This window comes from Myotis yumanensis, unplaced genomic scaffold (genome assembly GCF_028538775.1).
Source record: "Myotis yumanensis isolate MYYU_CA2020_CCGP unplaced genomic scaffold, mMyoYum1.0.hap1 SCAF_10, whole genome shotgun sequence".
NCBI classification, from domain to species: Eukaryota; Metazoa; Chordata; class Mammalia; order Chiroptera; family Vespertilionidae; genus Myotis; species Myotis yumanensis.
Genome location: NW_027223761.1, coordinates 18754357 through 18777257, shown reverse-complemented (window position 1 = coordinate 18777257; position 22901 = coordinate 18754357). Strand labels below are relative to the sequence as shown.

Here is a 22901-nt window from a genome sequence, read left to right as displayed (position 1 = left end):
GGTGCACAGGACACTGTGCCTGCCCTTCTGGAGCTTATGTTAGTGAGGATAAGACCAACTGCTATGGACACCTGCTTTTTCCAGCAGACTGGGTTTTGCAACCTTCAACTCTTGACCAAAGCCATCTGAGCTTCCTTGCCCACTCTTCCTCTTTCTCTTCATTTTTATCTATTCTTCTGCACCGTTTCCTTTATTTCTTCACAGCCACACCCTTTTGGGACTATTCAGGTTTGCTGGCTTTCCCTAGCTTCCCAGCAGTAAATTTTCAGAGCCCTCCTAAAAATATTCCTATTTGTGAATTTATAGAACATATCTTCATTTTTAAAGGCACAACCCTTCTTCTGTGAGGAGTTCCTTAACCGGGTGCCAGGGATTGGGTCAAAAAGCTTACTTGGGTAAGAAAAAATGTTAGAGCTTCTTAAATAAAAATAAATCCTTATAAAAATTTAAAATTCTATTTTCAGCATATATATTATAATGTAATCTTACATATTTGCATATATGCATAGTATCTACACTGCTAGTATATTTATATTTATTTTCAGGGTGTGCACAAACATTTTTTAACTATCTGAGTGCACAAGCAAATTTGGAAACCACTGCCTTAGGAAATAACCTTTGATAATTTCCTCCTACTCCCTGAACATCCTGTACCTTGAGATGACACATCACAAATCTGTGCATCAGGTGGTTCCACTTGGACTTCTTAAATATGGAAAGATGACCTGTATCATGCTGCAAAAATGAACTCTGGGCCTAGAAGAGATAAAGTTGTTAGAGGAGCTGAGAAGGGAAGAAAAATTAACAAATGAGTCCACTAGTTGATTCAGGAGCCCTTTTGGGAAGAACAGTAGGAGATTTCGTCTGACCTCAAGGCAAATGCACTTTCTGTTTCCCACACATAACACATTCTTTCCCACCTCTGTGCCTTTGTGCAGGTGGTTTCCTCAGCCTAGAATGCTCTCTTTGCCACCACCATCAAAATCTTCCAGTGTGGAGTGGAAAGAGCATGGCCTTTGGAGTCAGGAAGATTTGGGTTCTAAACCGTTCTTCACCACTTTTGAGCTGCAGGATTCTTGGCAAGTTATCAATAGCTCTGAAACTCGTCCTTCATCTGATAAGCAGGGATAATAGCACTTTATTCTTTGGGCTGTTGTGAAACATAAATACATGTAAAGTTCCTGGCCAAAGTTTGCTTCTTTTCTTCTAAAGTTGCTTTTTAAGGAATCGTGCAATGTGGCTTTTAAGAAAAAAGTTAACATAAAATATTCTGGAATTAACATTGATGTTAATTCCTCATAAAACCTTCCCCATTTGTCTCATTCCGAATTAAATGCCTCTTTCTGCTCCAACAACACATGCTTGTCCCTCTCCTTGGCATCAATGTCATTCTGTCATGTAATATGTTTAGATACTTCAATGGCAATCTTCCTCACTGGATGGTTCATTTCCAAGGCAGGGACCAGGTGCATTTCCCTTTGTGTCCAAAACACAGTGTTGTGCTCATAGAAGGCTATGTTCAGATATTCATACTTTAGTCAGCAAAGATTTATCGAGTCTACATGCCAGGTGTTGGTTGTCATTTATGGCAGAATCTATATGTTCTTATTCTCAGACTAGAGGCCCGGTGCATGGATTTCTGCACCGGCGGGGCCCCTCAGCTTGGCCTGTGGGGATCCAGTCAAAACTGGCTCTCCGAAATCCCCCAAAGGGTCCCGGATTGAGAGAGGGCAGTTCTCGGGTGATGCACCCCAGAATCAGGCTCCCTCCTCTCTGGTTCTGGGTGCGTCACCCGAGAACTGCAGCTGCCAAGTCACAGCAGCTTGGCAGCTCCTGAATTGAGTGTCTGCCACCTGGTGTTCAGTGCATGTCATAGCTACCAGTCAGATGGTCGAATGGTCGGCCGGTCACTTAGGCTTTCATATATATAGATAAGATGTATTCTCTGCTCTTGAAGAATTCATGGTCTATGCATTGATAAATGTTGGTTGGTTAATGAATGAAAAATAAAGATGAATGTTACGTGAGTGAAAACTGAACTTCTGTGGACAAAATTGGGTAAGGAGTAGCAATTGTCATAAATTAAATATTTGCATTATGCCAGTGATTGTGCTAGGTGTTGTTCACATTAACTTGATTAGTCCTCCTCAGAAAATTTTTATAAAAAAAATTGTTATCCCCCCATTTTACAGTCAAGAGAACTTGGGCCCAGCAAGGTTTGATAATCTGCTGGGTCAGACACCAATGATTAGTTTGCCAAGAAGTATCCAGCAGCAGCTGACACCAATCTAAAGAAAGAAGAAGAAATTCTGAACCTTCCCCCAAAGCCATTGTCTGGGCTTAGGATACCTGCTTACCTGAGAAATTGTGAGAAGAAAGGAAATACATATTGTAATTGGCCAGCCATTGCCAAAATGCCACAGCATTAGCCAAGCCAGCACTTCCAAAATCAAGATCTGGATGAGGTGAAGGGAAAAGAACCCCAGGTTGGCACTGAACATGTTCATAGCCTCTAATGTCCTCCGCAGTTCTTGGAAGTCTTCCACCAACTGGGCCTGTGAAATATTCAAGGAGGAAATTAGTTCTTTCAGGAGAAAGAAAGCTCAAATGATCATAATTACTAATATATATTTATTAAGTTATTAATATCTTAATTTTATAAATACAAATTTATTAGTATTTGAAAGGGCGAGGGCTACGCCCTCCATCTTGCCCCAGGGTAAGGGCTACGCCCTCCATCTTGCCCCAGGGTAAGTGCTACGCCCTCCATCTTACCTTGGCCATGTGCTTGGCAAGGAGCTTGTTCCCGGAAGTCTAAGCCTCTGCTAGCCACACCCAGGAACAAGACACCGACTTGCACCTGGCCAATCGGCAAGGCCACAGCCCTTTCTCCTCCCCTTACTCCAATCCCCTATAAAACCTCTCTCCACACAGAGTTCTCTCTCTCTCTGCTTCCTGCTGCTGTGTCGGTGAGGTGGGAGAGCCGAGCTAGCTCGAATAAAGACTCTTATGCTTTTGCATCGGACCTGGCTGGCTCCCTGATGTGGTTTCTTGGGGATCCTGAAATCTGGGCATAACAGTATTAATATATTTAATAGGGCAGAATTAAAAATAAAAAACAATGAGCAAAAAAAAATCCTTTGAAAAATGTTATGATAATTTTTTTTTTCTTTAGAAAGGAGAAAGATGAGTAGTGGTTTGTCAACTGTCCTTAAGCTGCATGGAACTTAGAATTAATGTTTTTTTTGAGGGGTGGTGGTGGTCAGTGAAGATATACAAAAGTCAGCCTGGTCAGCATGGCTCAGTGGTTGAATGTCGACCTATAAACCAGGAAGTCACAGTTCAATTCTCCGTCAGGGCACAGGTGGGCTCGATCCCTAGTGGGGGGCGTGCAGGAGGCAGCCGATCAATGATTCTCTCTCATCATGCTTCTATCTCTCTCTCCCTCTCCCTTCCTCTCTGAAATCAATAAAAATATATTTAAAAAAATATATACAAAAGTCTAACAGTTGTTTTTGAAACAATCAGTATTATTTCAGGTGTTGACTGACTTCTGGTTATGCTTTGGAGAACTTTGTTGTCTGTATGGATCTATGTTACCATAGATACTGGAACAGTTTACAAGTGATATTTTACAGTTTTAAAAAAGTATTTTTATTGTTGACAGTGTTACAGTTATCCCCCATTTCTGCCCCTTTGTCCCCTCCACCTGCCCCCTGCCCCACCTCAGGCCTCACTTCACTGTTGTCTGTCCATAGGTTATGCATATAAATTCTTTGGTTAATCTCTCCCTGCCCTCCCACCCTCCTTCCCTCTGAGATCTGTCAGTCTGTTACACTGTCAATTGTTTATATTATCAAAGGGCTGGTTCATAGACGATGATGAAGATAAACAGATATAGGTCACTTAGATTAGCTCAATGGATAAATTCCTTGTGAGCTGCTCAATAGATCCCCAGAAACAAGACAGATCTCTAGTGGCATTAGAGTGTCTGCTTGTTGGAAAGGTCCTGGTTCTGTGCACATGCACTGGGCATACGTGCATGTGTGTGTATGTACAATGCTAGCCTCCATTGTCACATCATACTAGAGAGCCAGTGCAAAGACTGGGCAGAAATATCTTTTAGCTTAATGACTATTATGGGGTTGAAACCAGGCCTGTTGGGAAAGTGACCAGAGTATAAGAAAGAACAGGATTGTTCCGATGTAAGAAAGAAATTTGAAATAAAAAAGAGCTAGGAACATAATTTTAGATGTCAAACAATTTCATTTAAAAATTCACTTGCCTGGGAAAAGTCTGGATGGGCTCATCAATGAGGCCCTCATCAACCCTGGAATCTGGAGGCCATACATAATTTTAATAGGTCATCTCTAGAGTGCCTCAGAGCTTGGTCATGTTTTCCAACCTATTTATTTACAGAGACAGGGTTGCCAAAGCCCAGAAGAGTGATTGGTCTGAAACCATCAGCAAGTCAGTGACAGATGCTGGATTTAAACTTATGCTTCCTGACACCCAGTTTTGTGCTTAAACACTAATTGTCTACATATATATCTGGGTAAATACAAGATAATCATTCATTGTCTAAAAGAGTGTTGATCTCTGGGGGTAACCCTAAATTTTCTTTAGTTTTATATCTATCTGTACTTACATATGTATCTTCGCATAGATGCACTAAAGAAAATTTATGGTAGATCGTTACCTCCAGAGACCAACACTCTTTTAAAAAATGAACACTTATAGCTCTTAGCCATTAGTGGGAGTTTCTTTTCCCTAGAGAATATTTTTGGGATAAACAAGCTTTGCATTATCTTCCTCTTTTAACTCAGGGCCTCCTGCCCCAAGTGATATTGAGTTCATGATAATGATAGCATATAAAATTTATTGAGCATTTACTGTGTTCCCGACACTGGTCTGAGCATTTAAATGCCTTTAAAAATTTCCATAATATCCCAATAACGCTGATGATGTTGGTTTCATTGTTGCCATTTTACAGAGAGAGAAGATGAGCTGCAGAGAGTTTTGGTAACTGGCCTAAACTCATACAAATTATGGCAGGGCTAGGTTGTGAGTCCAAGCTGTCTGCCCTCAGAGCTCACCCTTCTGAACGCAGAGCCATGCTTCTTGACACACACAGACTTGTGGGATGCACATGGATCTAAGCAGTGGTTCTTAACCTTCCTAATACCACGACCCTTTAATATAGTTCCTCATGTTGTGGTGACCCCCATCCATAAAATTATTTTCGTTGCTACTCCATAACTGCAATTTTGCTACTGTTATGAATCGTAATGTAAATATCTGATATGCAGGATGTATTTAAGCGACCCCTGTGAAAGGGTCATTCAACCCCCAAAGGGGTCGAGACCCACAGGTTGAGAACCACTGGGTGAGCTTAAGTGTTTGTCTCAGGTCTACACATAACCAGTTCTATATCCTCAGATTCTCCCTGGACCTCTGTGAGTTTGATTCCTCATTTCTTAAAGTGGAAATATAATCCTTATTCTACCTGCCTCACAGGGATAGATGGGGTTAGCACTTTGTACAAATTATTTCCAAAGAATTATAAAGTGCAAGCTGTTTATTAGCTGAAATCCCTTTAAGCTTTATGTAAAATCATCCTGGTGATTTTTAATCTTATAGAGACCCTGTCCTTTGGAAGACAATGCTCAGGTAGCCAAAGTGTTGGAGGAAGAAAGAGTGATGTCCTTCCTTGGGAAACCCTAATGGATAGATGTCAGAAAAGAGTGACTTAGAGTCTCAGTACTTCAACACACCAGTTGTGGGACATTCAGAAAGGAATTCATTTTTCCTGGACTATAATTTCCCCAAACCTCAAAAGGGCAGTAGTCAGAATATAGTCACATCTTTGATGCAACAGCTATTTATGCAGTTTCTATTATATGTCTGATCCTGTGCAGATGAGTCCTGAGGACATAAGCCACATAGACACAATCTCTTCTCTCATGGAACACAGTGTATCAGGGAGCATAGACATAGACATTAAACTAATAATTACAAGCAGTCACTGGCAAAAATTATATGTATAAATTACCTGGCATGGAGTAGGTGTTTAGAGACATGGAATTACTGTTTGGCACAGGACCAAAAATTCTATTCCTTTGTTTCACAGAGGTTTCAGAGTTCTGAGTGGGAGGAGAACATTGTTTGGAAATATGTGGCATCCACTTATTCACACTACTGTAGGTCCACCCAGGCATGATGGCTGGGTGCTCACAGAAAATGATAAGTTGAACCTGAAATATACCTTGGCCCCATCCCTCCACATACTCTTGAGGCCTGAGACATCACTCACGTTTTTGTTTCTCTCCTGGCTGGGCTCTCCTGGGGCAAGCTCTCCAATGAGCAGTGGCTTAAGGTACAATCGTGCAATGTCAAGCTCCAGGTGCATGGCTCTGAAGACATCCTGGAGACCAGAGGGAATTGTTAGAGGCTAGAAGAGACATGCTTATCTACAGATTAGTCCCCTTCCTGACCTCACCCTGTGCCCATCTTGAGAACCAGACAGACTCTGTTGTAGAGAATTTGCATACAATTCCTGGCTGATGCTTCAAGTGGACTGAACAAAATTACCCTTGGAAATACTCTATGAAAGCTGGAGATCCACCTACTGAATGCACTGATTCACTAGGCAAGTCCAATGCAGCCAGATTTTCCCCAAGAATTGGAAGAGACCTCTATTTATTTGATTGAGAACCAGAAGAAATAGTGGCTTGAGTTTATGGGCCATGATAAATCTTTCAAGTCCAACATCACGCTTGGGGTTGAAGTTGCTTATGCTAGCTAAGGCATGCAGCAATCAAGACTGGCTATGCAGATCATGTCTTCCATCCAAGTCTGCCGCTGGGTTCTTAGCCAAGGACCAGAGGAATGGAGTTCTTGAATTAAGTTATTTAAAAACAAAAACAAAAACCACAAAGTTGATAATGGTTGTTTAAGAAAAATATGGAAGAAAGTGTGGGAGTATAGCCCTTGAGCTCTGGATTATCTGGAGTAGCACACTCTTGGCTAAGTTTGTCACTGGTCCTAAAAACATGAGGCAGTATCTGCAGGGGCTTGTGGCTGCCAGACACAGAATCGAGTTGATCAATTCTACTTTTCCATCTCAGGTCCCTTGCTAAGTAAAGATTTCAAATGGCTATGAGAAGCAGCAGTGGTTCCTATATCATGCTTATATCTGGAAGTGAGAGACATCCTCTTCCTTTGGGGATTTAAAGTTGTGGAGGGAGGGAGATTTTCTAAGAGGAAGATGCTGGACTTTCTGCTATTATGGCTTTGGGGATGAGGGTGATTAAAAATGAAGAAATATAAACAAGGTTGTAACTTGAATACATGGAAACCATACACATTACTCTGAGTTATGTTGTTGCATAGTACTAATTAAGTAGACACAGGAGCAATCTTCCTATATATAAATCCTAGCTTTGCCACCTACTAGCTGTGTAGTTGTGGATAAGTCTCTTGACCTAGTTGTACTTCTCTTTTCTCTAACATGAAAGTGACGATAATAGCTGATCAAGTCAGAAAAGAATTATATGTATTAAGTGAATTAATTAGAATATGGTTGGCAGATAGACAATTCTCAATATATGTTAGTTATCTTTCTTGTATATCTCTAGTGATAAGAACTTACTACTTATCTTCTCTGCATGCAGCAATTCAGATATTTTATTCCTATACTCCAATTTCTAATGTGTTGTGAGCTCTGAATTATTTTGGTAAACATGATAAATTCACCATCTTTAAATCATAGAGCAACTTTAGACATAGCCAAGAAGTACATACCCTACTTATAAAAAGGTGCTTATATAATGAATAAGATTAATTGGAAAGCTGCAATATCAACTCTTTGGACTTATTTCGCCTAGATTCGCTGATGTGAAAAGAGATTTGTATCTGATAAAAGCAGTCCAAGCTCGACTGTCCATTCTGCTTCTGCACACCTCCTCTAACCCCCTTGGAAAATGCCAAACTATATGATTTGAAAGGTGTTTTTTATTGTCACATTCAATGATTCTGAAACTTAGTTCCCCTAACCATGAAGAGAATCATTTAATGATTAAGAAAGTGATTAAAGTATTTCCTGATGATCCATACTGAGAAATCATGGTCTGCTTGCTGTTTGGGAGCAGATTAGAATGCAAAGCATTCTGATTGATATAGATCAGAGTGTAAAGGAGAGGTAAGCTATTGAAATTTCATCTTAGTCTGAGCAGTCATCCAAAGTCCTGGAACAGTGTGCTGACAATCACATTCCTCTGGGTTCAGTATTTCTTCTGACGCCCTGCAAGGTTCAGTACTCTGATAGCAGGTACTGAAGACCTACACAGTGTTCCAGAACAGTAGGCATTGCCCTACTCTGTAAAATTCTTTTTATTGTATTGATGGGCAGTACAATAAAAAGGTTTCGCTAGTCTTAGAATACTTGATTTAGAAGAATTTCCTAATAGAGACTGAATGTTGAGTCAGTTGTGAAATCCCTTCTTGAAAGACCTGCAAAAACGAGTTCTGTTACCAACATTCTTGGGCAAGTATGTTCCTGCTGAAGGAAGGAGAGGGGATAAAATGAAGGGGAAAAGAGATACTGCCAATATTTATTGAATGTGTCCTATGTACAAGGTACTCAATGGGCCAATTCACAATCATCATCTTAGTGCTGTGGGGTTTCATTGATTCTGTTGTAAAGGTAAAGAAACCATGTCTCAGAGGGGAGAAATGTCTGGCCCCAAATGCCAGAGTGAATAGTAGAGTCAGGATTTGAATTCAGGGCTTTGTGACTTTAAAGCCACGAAGCTGTAAACCTCCATTCCAGCCTTAACATGTACATATATTTTTGAAAGACCTCTCAAGAGAGGAGCAACATCATGACACTTTGTTCCTAGAACTTTTCAGGTTATATTGTAAACAACCTGTGTCTCCGCCCCTTCTCCAGTGATCTTTGAGTTTTTTGAAGATTGGGACCATGTACTATTGATTACATTATACGTACCATCTATCAGTATGCCTGGAGTATGGCATGTGATCATGTATGTCTAATGGATAAGGGAAATGAATGAATGAATAAATGAATATAGGGTTTTTCTTTTTTTCTTTTTAATCCTCACCCGAGGATATTTTTCCATTGATTTTTAGAGAGCATGGAAGAGAAAGAGAAAAACATCGATGTGAAGGAAACACATTGATTGGTTGCCTCCTGCACATGTCCCGACCAGGGCCCTGGCTGAGGAGGAGCCTGCAACAGAGGTACAAGCCTTTGGAGGTCAAACCCAGGACCCCTTGGTCCACAGGCCCATACTCTATTCACTGAACCAAACCAGCTAGGGCTGAATATAGAGTTTTTATAACAAGTAGAAAGTTGGGATCATCAAAGTGTCGAACTCAGAGGATATAGTTCTTAAGCATTACTGTCTCCTTCCTATCCACTGTATCTCTCATTTTCTGACCTTTCTGCTGCTTTAGCCTCTCCATTTTCATCTGTTAGCCTTTTGAATTTCTTCTCAACCATCATCTGTACTCCTAAACCTATTCATAAATTTATATCAAAATTTATTATTTTCAAAACAGTATACACACAGGAAAAATGTGATTTTCACAACAGGCTTGGAAATCCTGATAATTTTTTGCTGCTTTTTAATGGGGGACAACAAGATGTGCTTTACTGTAAAAGCAGTATAATTCCTAGTGGAAGAGAAAAGTATGTAATGCCAGAGACAAAATCTTGCCTTTACAATTCAAGTACTGTATCCAGGTTGTGCCCTGCATGAAGGCACCCAGCCAGGAGGGAATGTCTGGGCTGAAATTCAGCCAGCACTCTGCTTGCCAATTCTTCAGCTGCAACCACCCACAGTCACAGTGCAGGCTAGTAGGGGAACAGGCTGGTTTATATTGGGATGATTACTTAGTTTTTTAAACCTTCATCTTTTTTTCTAAATGTGAATAATACTACTACTCAGAAACTGTCTGCCCCATAGTTTCATTAATTCCTATGTTCATTTATTCAGTCATTCCAAAACCGATTGAGAATCTAGATAGGTGGTTAAGTTTTGGAATCAGACATCATTAAATGACTGCATTTTTGTATTATTTAATTCATCTGAGGTGGGTTTAAATTTCCCAAAATTCAGGAAAGAAAAAACTGATGACAAATGTATGCATGAATCGCAAAACAAAATCACTAGAGCCTTGATTTACTCCCTTCAGAAAAGCTCATCGGAATATTCAATGCCCAACCACAGATACCCATTACCACCTCATCGAGTAATTTCTTCTCTGTTCACCCTTTTCAGATTTCATCTGCTCCAAAGCAATGGCTAGAACAAGTTTGCCTCATATTTTGGGTAGAGCATGAGTTGTGAGGAGGCCGATTTGTGAGGAGAATGCATTTTTTACTATTTTCTTGGGAGAGAACCAATTTGGAGTAGAGAATGTCACATGAACTCACCCAGATTTCTTTTCGTCCTCAGGGATAAGCAGAGAGTTATTTTTCTCACTGCAACTCATTCTATTTCTTGAGAACTTTCAATATTTGAAAACTCTTCCTTATACTAAGATATTTTTTTCTATGATACTTTCAGCTGAGCTGCAGCCCAAACTCTCCCTCTCTTTCCACTCTCCCTACAAACCGGCTCCCCTGTCCCATAATAGATATCACCACCTAGTTACCTAAGCCAGATATCCACAAGTCAGTTTAGAGTCCTTCATCCTATTTACTTATGCAGTCACTCATAAGTGAATGAATGACCTTTTATGAGGAGGATGAAGGCTTGGGGAAGAGTTACTGTGTAAATAAATTTTAAAAAAAGGTGCGCACTCTGGACACGTGTAGTCATGAGTCCAGGGCCAACACAAAGAGACTATTTTTGGGTCCACGTTTTCCTTTCAGGGAATAACCTACAAAGACCTCTCAAGTCATAGAGAGAGTATTGGACATCAAGGCCTCTGGCTTTGTTCTGCCCTCCTTCCCTAGAAAGCATGGTGCCCTCCACCTTGTACCCTCTGTTTCCAATAGATGGCACCCAATAGAATCAGGATTTCTAAGCTGGTAGTAAACAGAAAGTAATAATCACACCCCAGAGGCTATGGATGTCGGAGATATGAATAGTTGTAGCTACAATGGAATGGAACTTTATTAAAGTGTCTGACATTGTTCTGAACATTTTACAAGCATCAGTTCCATTTACCATAAACCAGTTACATGGGTAATGCCGATGGTGAAGCTGAGGTGCAGGGCATTCCAATAACTTTCCCGGGTTCATTGAAGGACCCCAAATCCCAGGCTCTCCATTCACTGAGTAGTCACAGCATGTTGTGGTTGTCAGAATTTCCCCAGCACCCTCCCAATCTTCTTGAGCTACCTTCCCTTGGAGAATCTTTTCTCTGAACATTTATGGATTCACTTCCTAATGTCTGAGGTCCATGACTGAACATGCTCAGGATTTTCATTCTCAGGATATGAATCCTAAGGTGGCATGAGTATTTTCCCCTGGGGTTCTGATAGTTTCTATTTTATTAATCAATTTTCCTTGTTGGCTAGAATTAGATCAGAATCACGTCTTTTCCTAACTTCTGGGAGGTAAAAATGATCAGCAAATTAGAGATTTATCATCTGAGCTGCCTCTAGCTTAGAATTTATCCATGATTTTCACGGTGGCTGAGACCCACATCTTTGCCAACACATCCTCTGAGTTCATTCTATGACTTGAGTTAGGAAAGCAACAACCATATTTTCTCTGAGTTGTGGGAATGCGGGAAGGGATACTTAGGAATCTGTAGTATTTTTTATTCCATTTTGTTTTTGTTACTTTCTCTTTCTATCCTTGCACACATTCTTTCTACCTCACTTCTATCCTCAGCTCTCTGGATTCCTACCCACCATCTATCTTCCTGATACAAAGGTACTCCCATCCCTTGCTACAAGCACATGCTCATTTTCTCAATAAAAGGTTGAACTTTGTTTAAAAAATATGTCTGATGGAAGTGTTGGGTACGTTCAGAAATGTATTTTCCTGACTGTAGAATCAAGATATGAAGATGGTGGAAGAAGAAGAATCTGCTCCACATATTAATTTTCTGATTTTGGGTTAGTTAGAACTTTTTCTAATATGTTTTTATTGATTTCTAGAGAGAGAGAGAGAGAGAGGAAGAGAGAGGGATAGAGAGATAGAAACATGAATGAGAAATATCGAACATCTGCCTCCTGCACTCCCTCTAGTGGGGATTGAGCCCACAACCTGGGCATGTATCCTGATTGGGAATTGAACGGTAACCTCTTGGTTCCTCCGCAGACACTCAACTGCTGAGACATTCCGGCTGGACAAGGTTAGTTACATCTTTTTACTCTCATTTCTTCAACTGTGTAATGTGGGCAATAAAATTTCTAATTGGCAAAAAGTAATCTTCCTTATAGAATATTTTAAAAGGGCTTCCTAAATGCATCTAAGGATTCAAAAGACCTTCCTATTAAATGTTACATGGAAATTTTATTTGTAAGGACTCAGCTACAAAGGTTTTTATGGTAAAACACCTCCCTGATTTCAAAATTTGGCAATATTACTTGGTGGCTGTGTGCATTATTTGCCTCTTTGAACATTAACTTTCTCATCTGTAATATGGAGATGGTATCCACCTTCCCCATGGTGAGGTTTAAGTGAGGTGATGCATTTGAATGTGTCTAAGGTATTCTAGGCATCCAATAAATGGTACACTATTTTATTTCCTTTGCTGCTTTGGTGGGGGAGGGTGAGGAGGAGAAGTAGTGAAGAAAAGTGGAAGATTGGAAGCTAAGAAAGATAAGTTTTTGAATCTGAGCTCTGTTGTTGGGTGACCTTGGGCCAATCAGTTATCCTCTCTGATTTTAATTTCTTCTTCCATAAAAGTGAGTTGTATTACCTCTTTGACACTGAATGAGCTGCAGGACACAAAAGAGCTCTGCAAAGCCTAAAAGCCTATGTAATTGTAGGCTTTCACCATTGTTATTAACAACATTTTTACTAGTATGCTTAACAGATGAATCACTGACTTTCTTTTAAACACTCCAAATTAAAGAGCCTGAGAAATTTATACTCGGGTACATTTTTCCCCCGAGATTTTACTCACCTATTTGTAACTTTCTTCTTACAAAACAGCAACTCCATTTCAAAGCAAAACACCAAGAACAAAACGAAAACCAGAAGGCACAAATATAGTACCCACTGTCAACATCTGAGCTCATCCCAAACCTGATTCAGATAATAGCTAGACCTTGAGGCTTATATTGCTTCCGAATCCTTGCCGGATAGGAATCCTGAAAAATTAGTTTGGGAGGAGATGAGCTGTTGTGGAGCGTGAGCACCTACTTGACATGCTTTTGGGAAGAGAGTCAAGGTCCCACCCAGCCAGCAGCTGGAACAGAGAGAGGATAGAACTTGGCGTTCCTTACCGTGGCATCTTCCCCCGCATAGTGGTTGAGAACCCGCCGGCCACCTGGATGTCGGTCTGCCCAGCTAGTAACATCGTAGACCTTGCGATTGATCACCAGCCACTGGTCGGTCTCCTGATTGTGTCTCTGGATCTCCTGCCAACTGTACAAGTTGAGGCTCTTTCTAGATGTGTCACCTTTCTCATCTGCCTCCTGCTTTGGGGAGACCTTTGCTTTCCCGTTTGCTTCTGGTTTGTCGTTTGCCTGATGCTTCTCCTCCAGGGGCAGCTGACTCTTTCCTACAAGGCTCCCATTGCCTGCAAGCTTTTCTTCAATCTTCATCATCACAGAAACCCTGAGATTTCTGGGTTGACTCCTGAAACTTCTAATCCTCACCTCTGATTGGATCATAAACTAATCCCTCTTTCCCTTTTATTCCATTTGTAGTATGATGCCTGCACAGAACACTTCTTTTTAGCTTAATTTTCTCTTCCCAAACTTGATGGTGAACATATCCCCAGCCTCTCACTTCTGTCTGTCCTGAATCTTTTCTCCCCAGATGGAGGCTGAACCACCTTTCTCTCCTCACTTCTCTCCCTGCTGGCTGGTCTCTTAGCAGCATCTGTCACCATTAAGTCCTTAAGTAAAGAGTTGTGACCAATGGTAGTCCGGCACAATGTTGTTGCCCGCCCCCCACCCCCACCCCCAGGAGGAGGGGCTAGGCTCTGTCAAGTAACTTTCTGCTCTGCATCAAGGTGGGTTGGGTTCCTAGCTCTCTGAATGAAAACATTTAGATTTCTTAATTCAACATGTGAGCAGAAGCTTTCAAAATCTCCAGGATGACATGAATGCTTCATGGACTTGACAGCTATTTCTTCCCAGGGCTTTTAAACTTTTTAAAAATACTTTTTTTGTAAAGGTTTATATTTACCAAAAGAGCATGTCAACAGTAAACCAGTTTCTCTCTTTTATTTCCCTTTGAAAGCTGTCCAAATCTGTCAACATACCTGAAAGTAACAGCCACAGCAGTTTGCTAGAACACATGATTTATTTACAAAACCCTGGTCATGTGCTTTATCTGGTTGAATCCTCACATTAACCTTTTGAGGGAGGTGCTGTTAGTGTCTCATGTTCCAGGTGAGAAAACACTGGCTGAAGACCTCAGGTAAGATGAGCCACAATCACCTTATCAGTGAGAAGTAAATCCAGATTTTCTGATTCCAAGTCCCGAACTCTTTCCATTCCGTTCTCTGAATCTAGGGTCTAGACATAACTTGACTCGGTGGTTTAGAAATGAGGTGAAGAAGAGATTACAGGGTGATGGTGGTGGTGGTGTCTTAATGTTAAAAAGAAATAATAGAAAAAGACCATTTTCATATTTAGAAATTGATACTGAGTAAATCACCAGTGTTTCAGCCCAAGATTTATGTACTCAGGGATTTATTCCAGTATGATTTATGATTTATAGATGTTAAAAATCAGCAATGGCTTAAATGTCCAACTATAAACAAGGCTGTTTTTTATGTATAAATGGAATATATATATATGATATTTAATTATATATATAATATTTAATTACATGGACTAATGTTTGCAAAATAAGAAGTAAAAAATTAGTAAATAATATTCTGCTCATGATTGGAGAAAAAATGCTAAAATATTGGCATTAGTTCTCCCTGTTATTAAAGTTTTTTTTTCTTTTTTTATTCTGTGCGGTCCTTTAAAAAAATTTTTTTTTTTTGCAAATGAAGACATGTTACTTTTATAATTTAGATAAAGCAGGATTTTTTTTTCTTAAATAGGGAACCCAAGAAAGAAAGAAAATGCATAGATTTTGGAGCTAGAAGAATCTGGGACCATATTTGAGCTCTTCTACTTATTAGCTGTACAACATGATGTGAATTACTTTACTTCTTTGGTTTTTCATTTTTCCATCTGTAAAGTGAAAAAATAAACACAATTCTCAGAACTACATTAAATTAACATAAGTGTTATGGTATTTACAGAAACCCTCAGTAATTTCCATAATTTCTGTATGGGAGTTTTATAAATCCAACATAAATACATTTGGTATTCAGAAGCTACATATATAAGTCCAGGATAGCTCTGGAATTTCAGTATAAGTGAAGTTTGAAGACAACAACCTGGTTGGAAGTTTGTGGGAGCCTGCTTCGATATCAAATAGACTTATAAAGAAAGCTCCTCCTTTCTTTAAAAAATTTGTACTTGTTTTGTACAGTCTCTCTGAAGGCCAGGAGACTGTTTACAATCCTGGAAATAACAAACTTTGGAGCCAGAAATATCTCAGCTGAATATTCTTACACAAGATTCTTATTATCTCTGTGCCTCAGTTTTGTTAGTTTATAAAATGGGGTGAACAGAAACTATACTCATAAGTTTGCAAGAGAGATTAAATTCTATTATGTACTAGAGGCTTGCAGTCCGGGAGACCTCGGGGGATGTCTGCTTGCTGGCTTAGGCCTGCTCCCTCTCGCATTCCGGGACCCATCACTCCTTACCACCCACCTGCAGCGGAGGTGGGAGAGGTTGTGAGCCCAGCTTCTGGCTGAGTGGTGCTCCCCCTGTGGGAGTGCACTGATCACCAGGGGGCAGCTCTTGCATTGAGCATCTGCTCTCTGGTGGTCAGTGCATGTCATAGCAACCAGTCCTTCTGTCGTTCAGTCGATTTGCATATTAGGGTTTTATTATTAGGAAGGGAAGAGGTTGGCATAGTACCTAATACCTAGAGGTTGCAATAGATGAAGCAGCTGTTATTATTGTTATTGTAGATATTTTTATTTTTGCTTTGGAAGGTAGTCACCTGTGTTTGATATTCTTTCAGACTCTCAAGCTTCACATAATTGTATTTGTTTTAAAAGAAATATTATAGAAAACACCTTCATTATTAAGGCCCAGGAAAAGAGACCACAGGTGTTTGATTATGGAAGGTGAAACTCTTTTGATTCTGCCTTTTGTCCAACCCAAAATAAAGGGGACATCTGGGACTTTTTAGGCTAGGAGTTCTGTTCTATCTTCTCTCAGGAGGAACTGACTCCCCATAATTTCATTCTTATTTTACTCAATTCTGTGGAATAAAGAGAGAAACAGGGTAGTGGAAGAGAAATGGATACATGTGAATGAAATTATAGCCTACCCAGCTGGTGCAGAGGGGTTAAGAACTAGGAGAAAGCCTATGTAGTTACCTAAATATTTAGCTATGCTTGTTTGATTGATTGATTCCTAAAGGTGCATGCCTGAGATGTTTTCCTTCAAGATAAGAAAAGCTGTTAGCCCAGCTGGTGTGGCTCAGTCAGCCTGTGAACCAGGAGGTCATGGTTTGATTCCCAGTCAGAGCACATGTCTGAGTTGCGGGCTTGATCCCCAGTAGGGGGCATGCAGGAGGCAGCCGATCAATGATTCTCTTTCATCATTAATATTTCTATCTCTCCCTCTCCCTTCTTCTCTGACATCAATATATTAAAACAAATTCTAAAAAAAGAAACAAGAAAAGCTGCTAGAAAACCTCCAGAGATCAGTTGAAATGGATCAGAGAACACTTCGATGGGCTCAATTGGAATTTCCTTCATTACACCCTCATAGTAATACTAAAATCTCCCCCAGGTGAAGGCTTACCTGCTGTTTTCTGTGCACGTGATGCATATCTAGCCATGTCCATTTACTGTGCATGCTCACCCAAAACATACCTCAACATACTATGATGTAAGCAACAGCCCTATAAAACCATCTGGTCTTTTGTTCTTGGCGAGAAACTGCTCAGGGAATGACCCCCAGTGCACTCCTTGTTTGCTGGCCAGCAATAAACTTTCTTGGAATGTGTTTTTGGCTGACCTCTACCAAGTGGCTGGACCCCATTCCAGTCAATAACAAAATGAGATTTAAAAAAAGGGAGAAGATAAGAAAGAAGTTAGTGGTATGGAGTAAAGAAAGGAAGTGCCTATTACAGTGGTAAAAACTGACTAGGTGATGAGGATGCTGGTTACAGGGTGATCCCCAACTAACTGCTTGCCTTGTGCCTTCACTGAGACTGAGTTTCCTTATATGTAACATGGGAAGTTGAAATTGACAGGGCTCCAACGATGCTTTGAGTTTAATAGTCTATGGAAAGATGAGCGAACCTTCCTAACCTCATTTTATAGGGAAGTGTAACAATGGGCTTCTGTGTAGGTTTTGTGTACTAGTAAATAGCTGTAAAGTGTTGCTGGCCAACAGGAATGAACCTGCCCTTCCCAGAGGGATCTCTTGTGGTTTTGGAGCAGCCTAGAGCTAGTTCCTACACTGGCCTTGTCAGAGACGGAGAGCACACGACCTCTGGCTTGCTGAGGGCCAGTCTCTCCCTTCTCATGCAAGGCTCAGAAAGTATTGGTACTGGAGGTTTTCTTAGCAAAAGTCCTCAGCACACTGGGCTCCCAATAAACATTCCTTTTCAGAATAGATGCAAGTTCGTCACAATAGATGTTGGTTGTGTGCAAATCGTTCCCAGATCAGCCTTCTGGAGATCTGATTCCCCCCAAGTAACTCATCTTCCCAATGATGTTCTAACTCTGGGGGAAATGAGGTAAGTGCCTCGGCTCAGAGGTAATGCTGAAGATTTTCTATAAGGATAGGATTCTGGAATATCAATCCCACATGTAGCTTTTTGAGAAGCTAGCATCTTTCACCAGTAGAGTCATTCGTTTATTTACAGATCAGTCTGAGCCTGTTATTGAGTAGCTTCCAGAGGGCTGGCATAGTGCTCTAGGGCTTCATTGGCTTTTAAAAAACAAGGTGAGTGTTTCTGACCTCATTTTTTTCTTCATAGGAAGTCAGAGTAGGGGTTAACCACGACTTGAATATATGTATTCACTTACTCAGGAGATTTGAGGTAGTATCCTTGGGCCAGACAGGTTAGACCAGGGCCTTCGGAATCTCAGCACCCTACCTCTTAGCCTGAAGCTTTTCAGACGCATATAGCAGTTTCTCCTGACATTAAGGACCTTTACAGAATTTATCAAAGCTTTACAAAGAATTTAGCATTTTCTAGTAGCCATGCTAAATAGCCTGGAGATGAGAGGTGAATAAAACTTCCTTTTCTCTGGAGAGCATTTAGTTTCTTTTAGAGAGGCAGACTTCCAGAGTTCACATCCAGGACTATTGCTTCTAGCTCTGTGAACTTAGACAAGTGTCTCAACCTCAGATTTTTATAAAATAGGGATGATGCTCATAATACTGAATACCTCATGGAATTTTTTTTGTGAAGATTAAATGTGTTAATTCATGTAAAGGGCTTAGCATGTATTAAGTTCTCTATAAGTGCTAGCTACTGGTATCACATTGTTTGCGGGTAGTTTTTATCCCAAGCTCTACTACACTGGTAGAACGTATAAATATGTAAAATGTATAAATACATTTCCCGCATACAATGTGGTATTACTCTCTAATCTCTGAGTCAGCATATTATTGAACTGTAGTAAATATCTGATGAGCACTTGCTATGGCTATGTAGGGCATCTTTACAATAATTCTGTTTTCTTTTTATTATTATTATTATTATTATTTTCAATTACAGTTGACATTCAATATTATTCTGTATTAGTTTCAGATGTACAGCAAAGTGGTTAGAAAATCAAGTACTTTACGGAGTGGTCCCCCCTGGCTTTAAGTACCCACTACATAGTTATCTCGATATTGTTGACTGTATCCCATATGCTATAATCTACATGTCTGTGGCTATTTTGCAACTAATAATTTGTATTGCTTAATCTATTCGCCTTCTCACCCAGTCCCCCAACCTCCCTCCCCTCTGACAGCTGTCGGTCTGTTTTCTGTATCTATGGGTTTGTTTCTTTTTTGCTTGTTTGTTTATTTTGTCCATTAGATTCCACATAGAAGGAAAATCATATGGTACTTGCATTTCTCTGACTGGTTCATTTCACTTAGCATAGTATCCTCTGTTTTCTTAAAGGAAGTAGGAAGACAGTCAAGTGGGGAAGAAAAAGAGACAAGTGTGTATCAGTTTGGTAACTGAAGTAGCAGAAAAAAAAGGTATCCAAGTACAAACCACAGACTGAAGAAGCAGGTTGAGTTTTCCTCCTCACAGTGTTATGGGCTTGGTTCTCTGAATCATCTCCTACCTCTTGGAGTCTCGTCTCCAGGCTCCTTGTCTCCTTTCAAATCAATACATGAACATTCTCCAACTCTGCGATGTCATAAACCAACACAAAAGGTCCATGTTATGCACAATCCTATAGTCACGTCCTCAAAATCAGAGCATTCTCTTTTAGGTAAAAAATGAAAACATTTAAAAAGAAATTCTACAACAGTCTATGCCACTTTTTGGTCCTGAGGATTCAAATTCTACTAATAAAGAAAAACTTTGAAAACAGCACAGAGACTGAGAAAGCCCTGATTTTGGCATCAGCAGGACTAATTATGCTTTTCTTCTTAAAAGCTGAGAACATTTATTGAAGGCACTTATTCTCTCTGAACCTCCGTTTCCTTCTCCATTAAATTGGGTATAATGATACATATTCTGCCTATATTTTAAAGTGTTGTGAGGCTCCAAAGAGATAATAGAGATGGAAATACAGTTATAAAGCAGAAATTTGTTACAATAATTGTGATTTTACAGGAAGTGCAAGATTTCCCAAGGTCTCCATGAGAACTCTTCCAACTGGATCCATTTTGCCCCAGATAGAAAAATATAATTGCTCTCCTTAATAACAGAATCATGCAGAATGAGGGACTGAGTGTAAGGGGGTTCGATTCTTCTGTTGACTCGGTATGATTAGTCGCTCTCTACCTACCTATAATAAAGTGCTCTGAGCTCCGTGAGGACTGACATTATTCATACAAGTGCCTGTGAACATACCCATTCTTATCACTGGCTGATCGGCTTTCCAGAGGGTTCCTTTGGCTTGGGACACACCCTGGCTCTGTGCGAATAGAACGACTGCATGAACTACACGCCCAGTTTTCCCAGGGCAACTGCTCTGGGTGCTGCTTTATCATTCAACAAAGTTTGTTTAAAAAACACCCCAATTACCTCCGGATGCTTTGGCTTGAAGAGTCTCATTATCTCAATGTGGACATTCAGGCAGGACTGCTTGAGTCACAGACGCTCCCAGCACTCACCTGGTCCCCTGTCAACTGTCAACTGGCTGGCCCAGGCCCTGCCATGGGCAGGATCCAGGTGGGGCAGCATAGCCTTATATTCTCACACACTCAACACAACCACATTCTTGTGGTGTCAGCTACTGCCTTATTTCATAGAGAGATAAAAGAAATGAAGACCTATTTCTGAAAAATAAGCATGGATACCCAAGACTTTGTGTTCACCTAGTCAAAGAAGAGATGAGGAAGGCTAGACGACAGAGTAGGAAATTACACTGCAAGGTCCAGGAGCGCAGGGTTTTTGATTGTTTGGTTCATCACTCTATTTATAGAGTCTGACCTAGGATCAGCTCCTCACTAAATATTTGTTATAAACAAGTGAATAAGTGCATGAATGAATGAGCAGAGGAATGGGACTGAGTTTCAGGTTTGCCAGTGACTTTGTTATTGTTGTTGTTGTTATTATTATTAATATAGTAAAACAATGTTTTTCTTTTTATTGTTATTATTAGTTTGTTTTTTAGTGCCATTTCTCAGGCAGGGGAAATTAGTTCAGAGAGATTAAATAGCTCAGAGGGATTAGATAGCTCAAAAATGGTGAGGTTGAAAATCACTCCTTAAACTTTTTTCTCCTAAAGACTCTCTAATATTCAAGGAAAACAAATAAATGCCCTGGTGGTCATGCTTCAAGTGGCTTCAAGTGACTGGTTAAAAAAGATTTATTTTAAAACTTCATGGAAACTTTGCTTTTTGTTCAGTTATGTCCAGTATCTCATCTCAATTTTGGAAAATCCTGTAAGTTTACCATGTGATTTCATGAGACCATTGGCCCATGAAACCCAGATTTGGTGAACCTTAAGGAATGCCATTTGGCCTCTGGGACATGGAAGCCACATTTAGAGGTGTTTATATACCCTTTCTACATACCCTATAGATGCATGGGGTCAAGTGTTTGGGCAAATATCACTGTAACATGTTGATATATTGAAACAGACTCCCTCCCACAACTGATGTCTTAATCTTTCTTCTCTCCTTTTCCTTCTCTTCTTCACTTTGCCATATCCTCTTCTTTTCCTCCTCTTTTTTTATTCCCTATATTTTTCTTTCTTTCTTAGACCTCTCAGAGATTAATAAAGTATGTCTCTTCACCATGTCTCTTTGAGAGAAAAGATAGATAGCATTGTGTTTTTCAAGGTCTCAATGGTTCTTTCTCTAAGTCATGTTTGTGAGTCTCGGTCTCTGTCTTTGTCTTTCTTTCACATTGAAGAAAGAAGATTTAACCCGCCAGAGTAAGCTGCTCTGCAAGTAAAATCTAAACAGGTCCCTGTGAAGGTAGCAATCCACTATGGTTCTCCATCCATAACACCTGAACAGTGACTGGCGGATTTAGCAGGAGGAGCATTATTTGTACAGAAGAAGCAAGCCTGAAAAGGCCAAGCCAGGAAAAAATGTAAATAGAATTAGCAAAGGATATGGTTCTGGGGTGAGTGTTCAGTTCAAATGTTACTGTCTCCATTGTTGGTATTTGATTGAAGAGATAGAGAAATGAGAGGAGGAAATAGAAAGAATCCTTTAATTCCTACCCAACTCTAAGGGGGGTGGGGTGGCACCGATCACATCCCTTGAACCAAAGTCCCAAGAATATGTAAGAAATTGTTCCAAAGTTGAAATTTAACTGTCCACGTGATGTGGTGCTATGTTTTCAAGACTAGTTCATGCTTCGGAACATTTCTCTGGAAAAATGTGGTTGGGTTCTGGTTCACAATCTCCATGGTAGGGGTCTGGGCTGAATGACAGGTGTAGTCAGCAAGAGTCTTTAACCAAACATAGTAGAATTGGCACCTTATGATTAGTGTGTACAACTATGCAAAAGCAGCATGTGGTTTTGTGGTGAGTGAGATTACACTGGAATTTCCTCTGCTAATTCTGTAAGATCCACCATAACATTGTCAGCAACATAATGCATGTGATCTTTCAATTGACTACTTTGTACCCTGGGCCAAGTCCAAATCACAATGACTATGGCATGATGATAAATAATATGGGGTCTTCTCTCACAAGTAAAATGAACTCACCCAGGAACAGCACATCTGTTTGAAATAATAATGATGAGGACAACATTAAAACATTTATTAAGCACTCAAGATATGTCAGTACTACTTCAAACACTTCACGTGCATTACAAATGTTAACTCGCACAACAATCCTATGAGACATGTACAGAAAATCTGACAACATGCCCAAGTGCACCCACCTCACAAGTGGTAGGGCTGGGAAGTCACTTATAAAGTGACTAATCTTTTAGCTACAGTTACTACTTCACCTCTCACCCATGAAACTTCCTTCTGCTCCACAGACCTTAACTTTGTTTTCACAG

The 22901-nt window shown here is 40.2% G+C and overlaps 1 protein-coding gene across 6 annotated transcripts in view; it reads right to left on the bottom strand.

Moving 5' to 3' along the window:
• Positions 1 to 14011, bottom strand: part of LOC139018947 (fatty acid desaturase 2-like protein FADS2B) — a 29054-nt gene extending 15043 nt beyond the window's left edge. For all 6 annotated transcript variants that reach the window (XM_070428015.1, XM_070428016.1, XM_070428018.1 and 3 more), the window contains exons 1-4: positions 13436 to 14011; positions 6314 to 6424; positions 2358 to 2555; positions 655 to 756 (exon numbers count right to left, since the gene is read on the bottom strand). In XM_070428015.1, coding sequence (XP_070284116.1) covers positions 655 to 756; positions 2358 to 2555; positions 6314 to 6424; positions 13436 to 13825 — 801 coding nt within the window. In that variant the 5' untranslated portion in view covers positions 13826 to 14011. The remainder of the gene's footprint in view (positions 1 to 654; positions 757 to 2357; positions 2556 to 6313; positions 6425 to 13435) is intronic.
• Positions 14012 to 22901: the final 8890 nt, after the last annotated feature.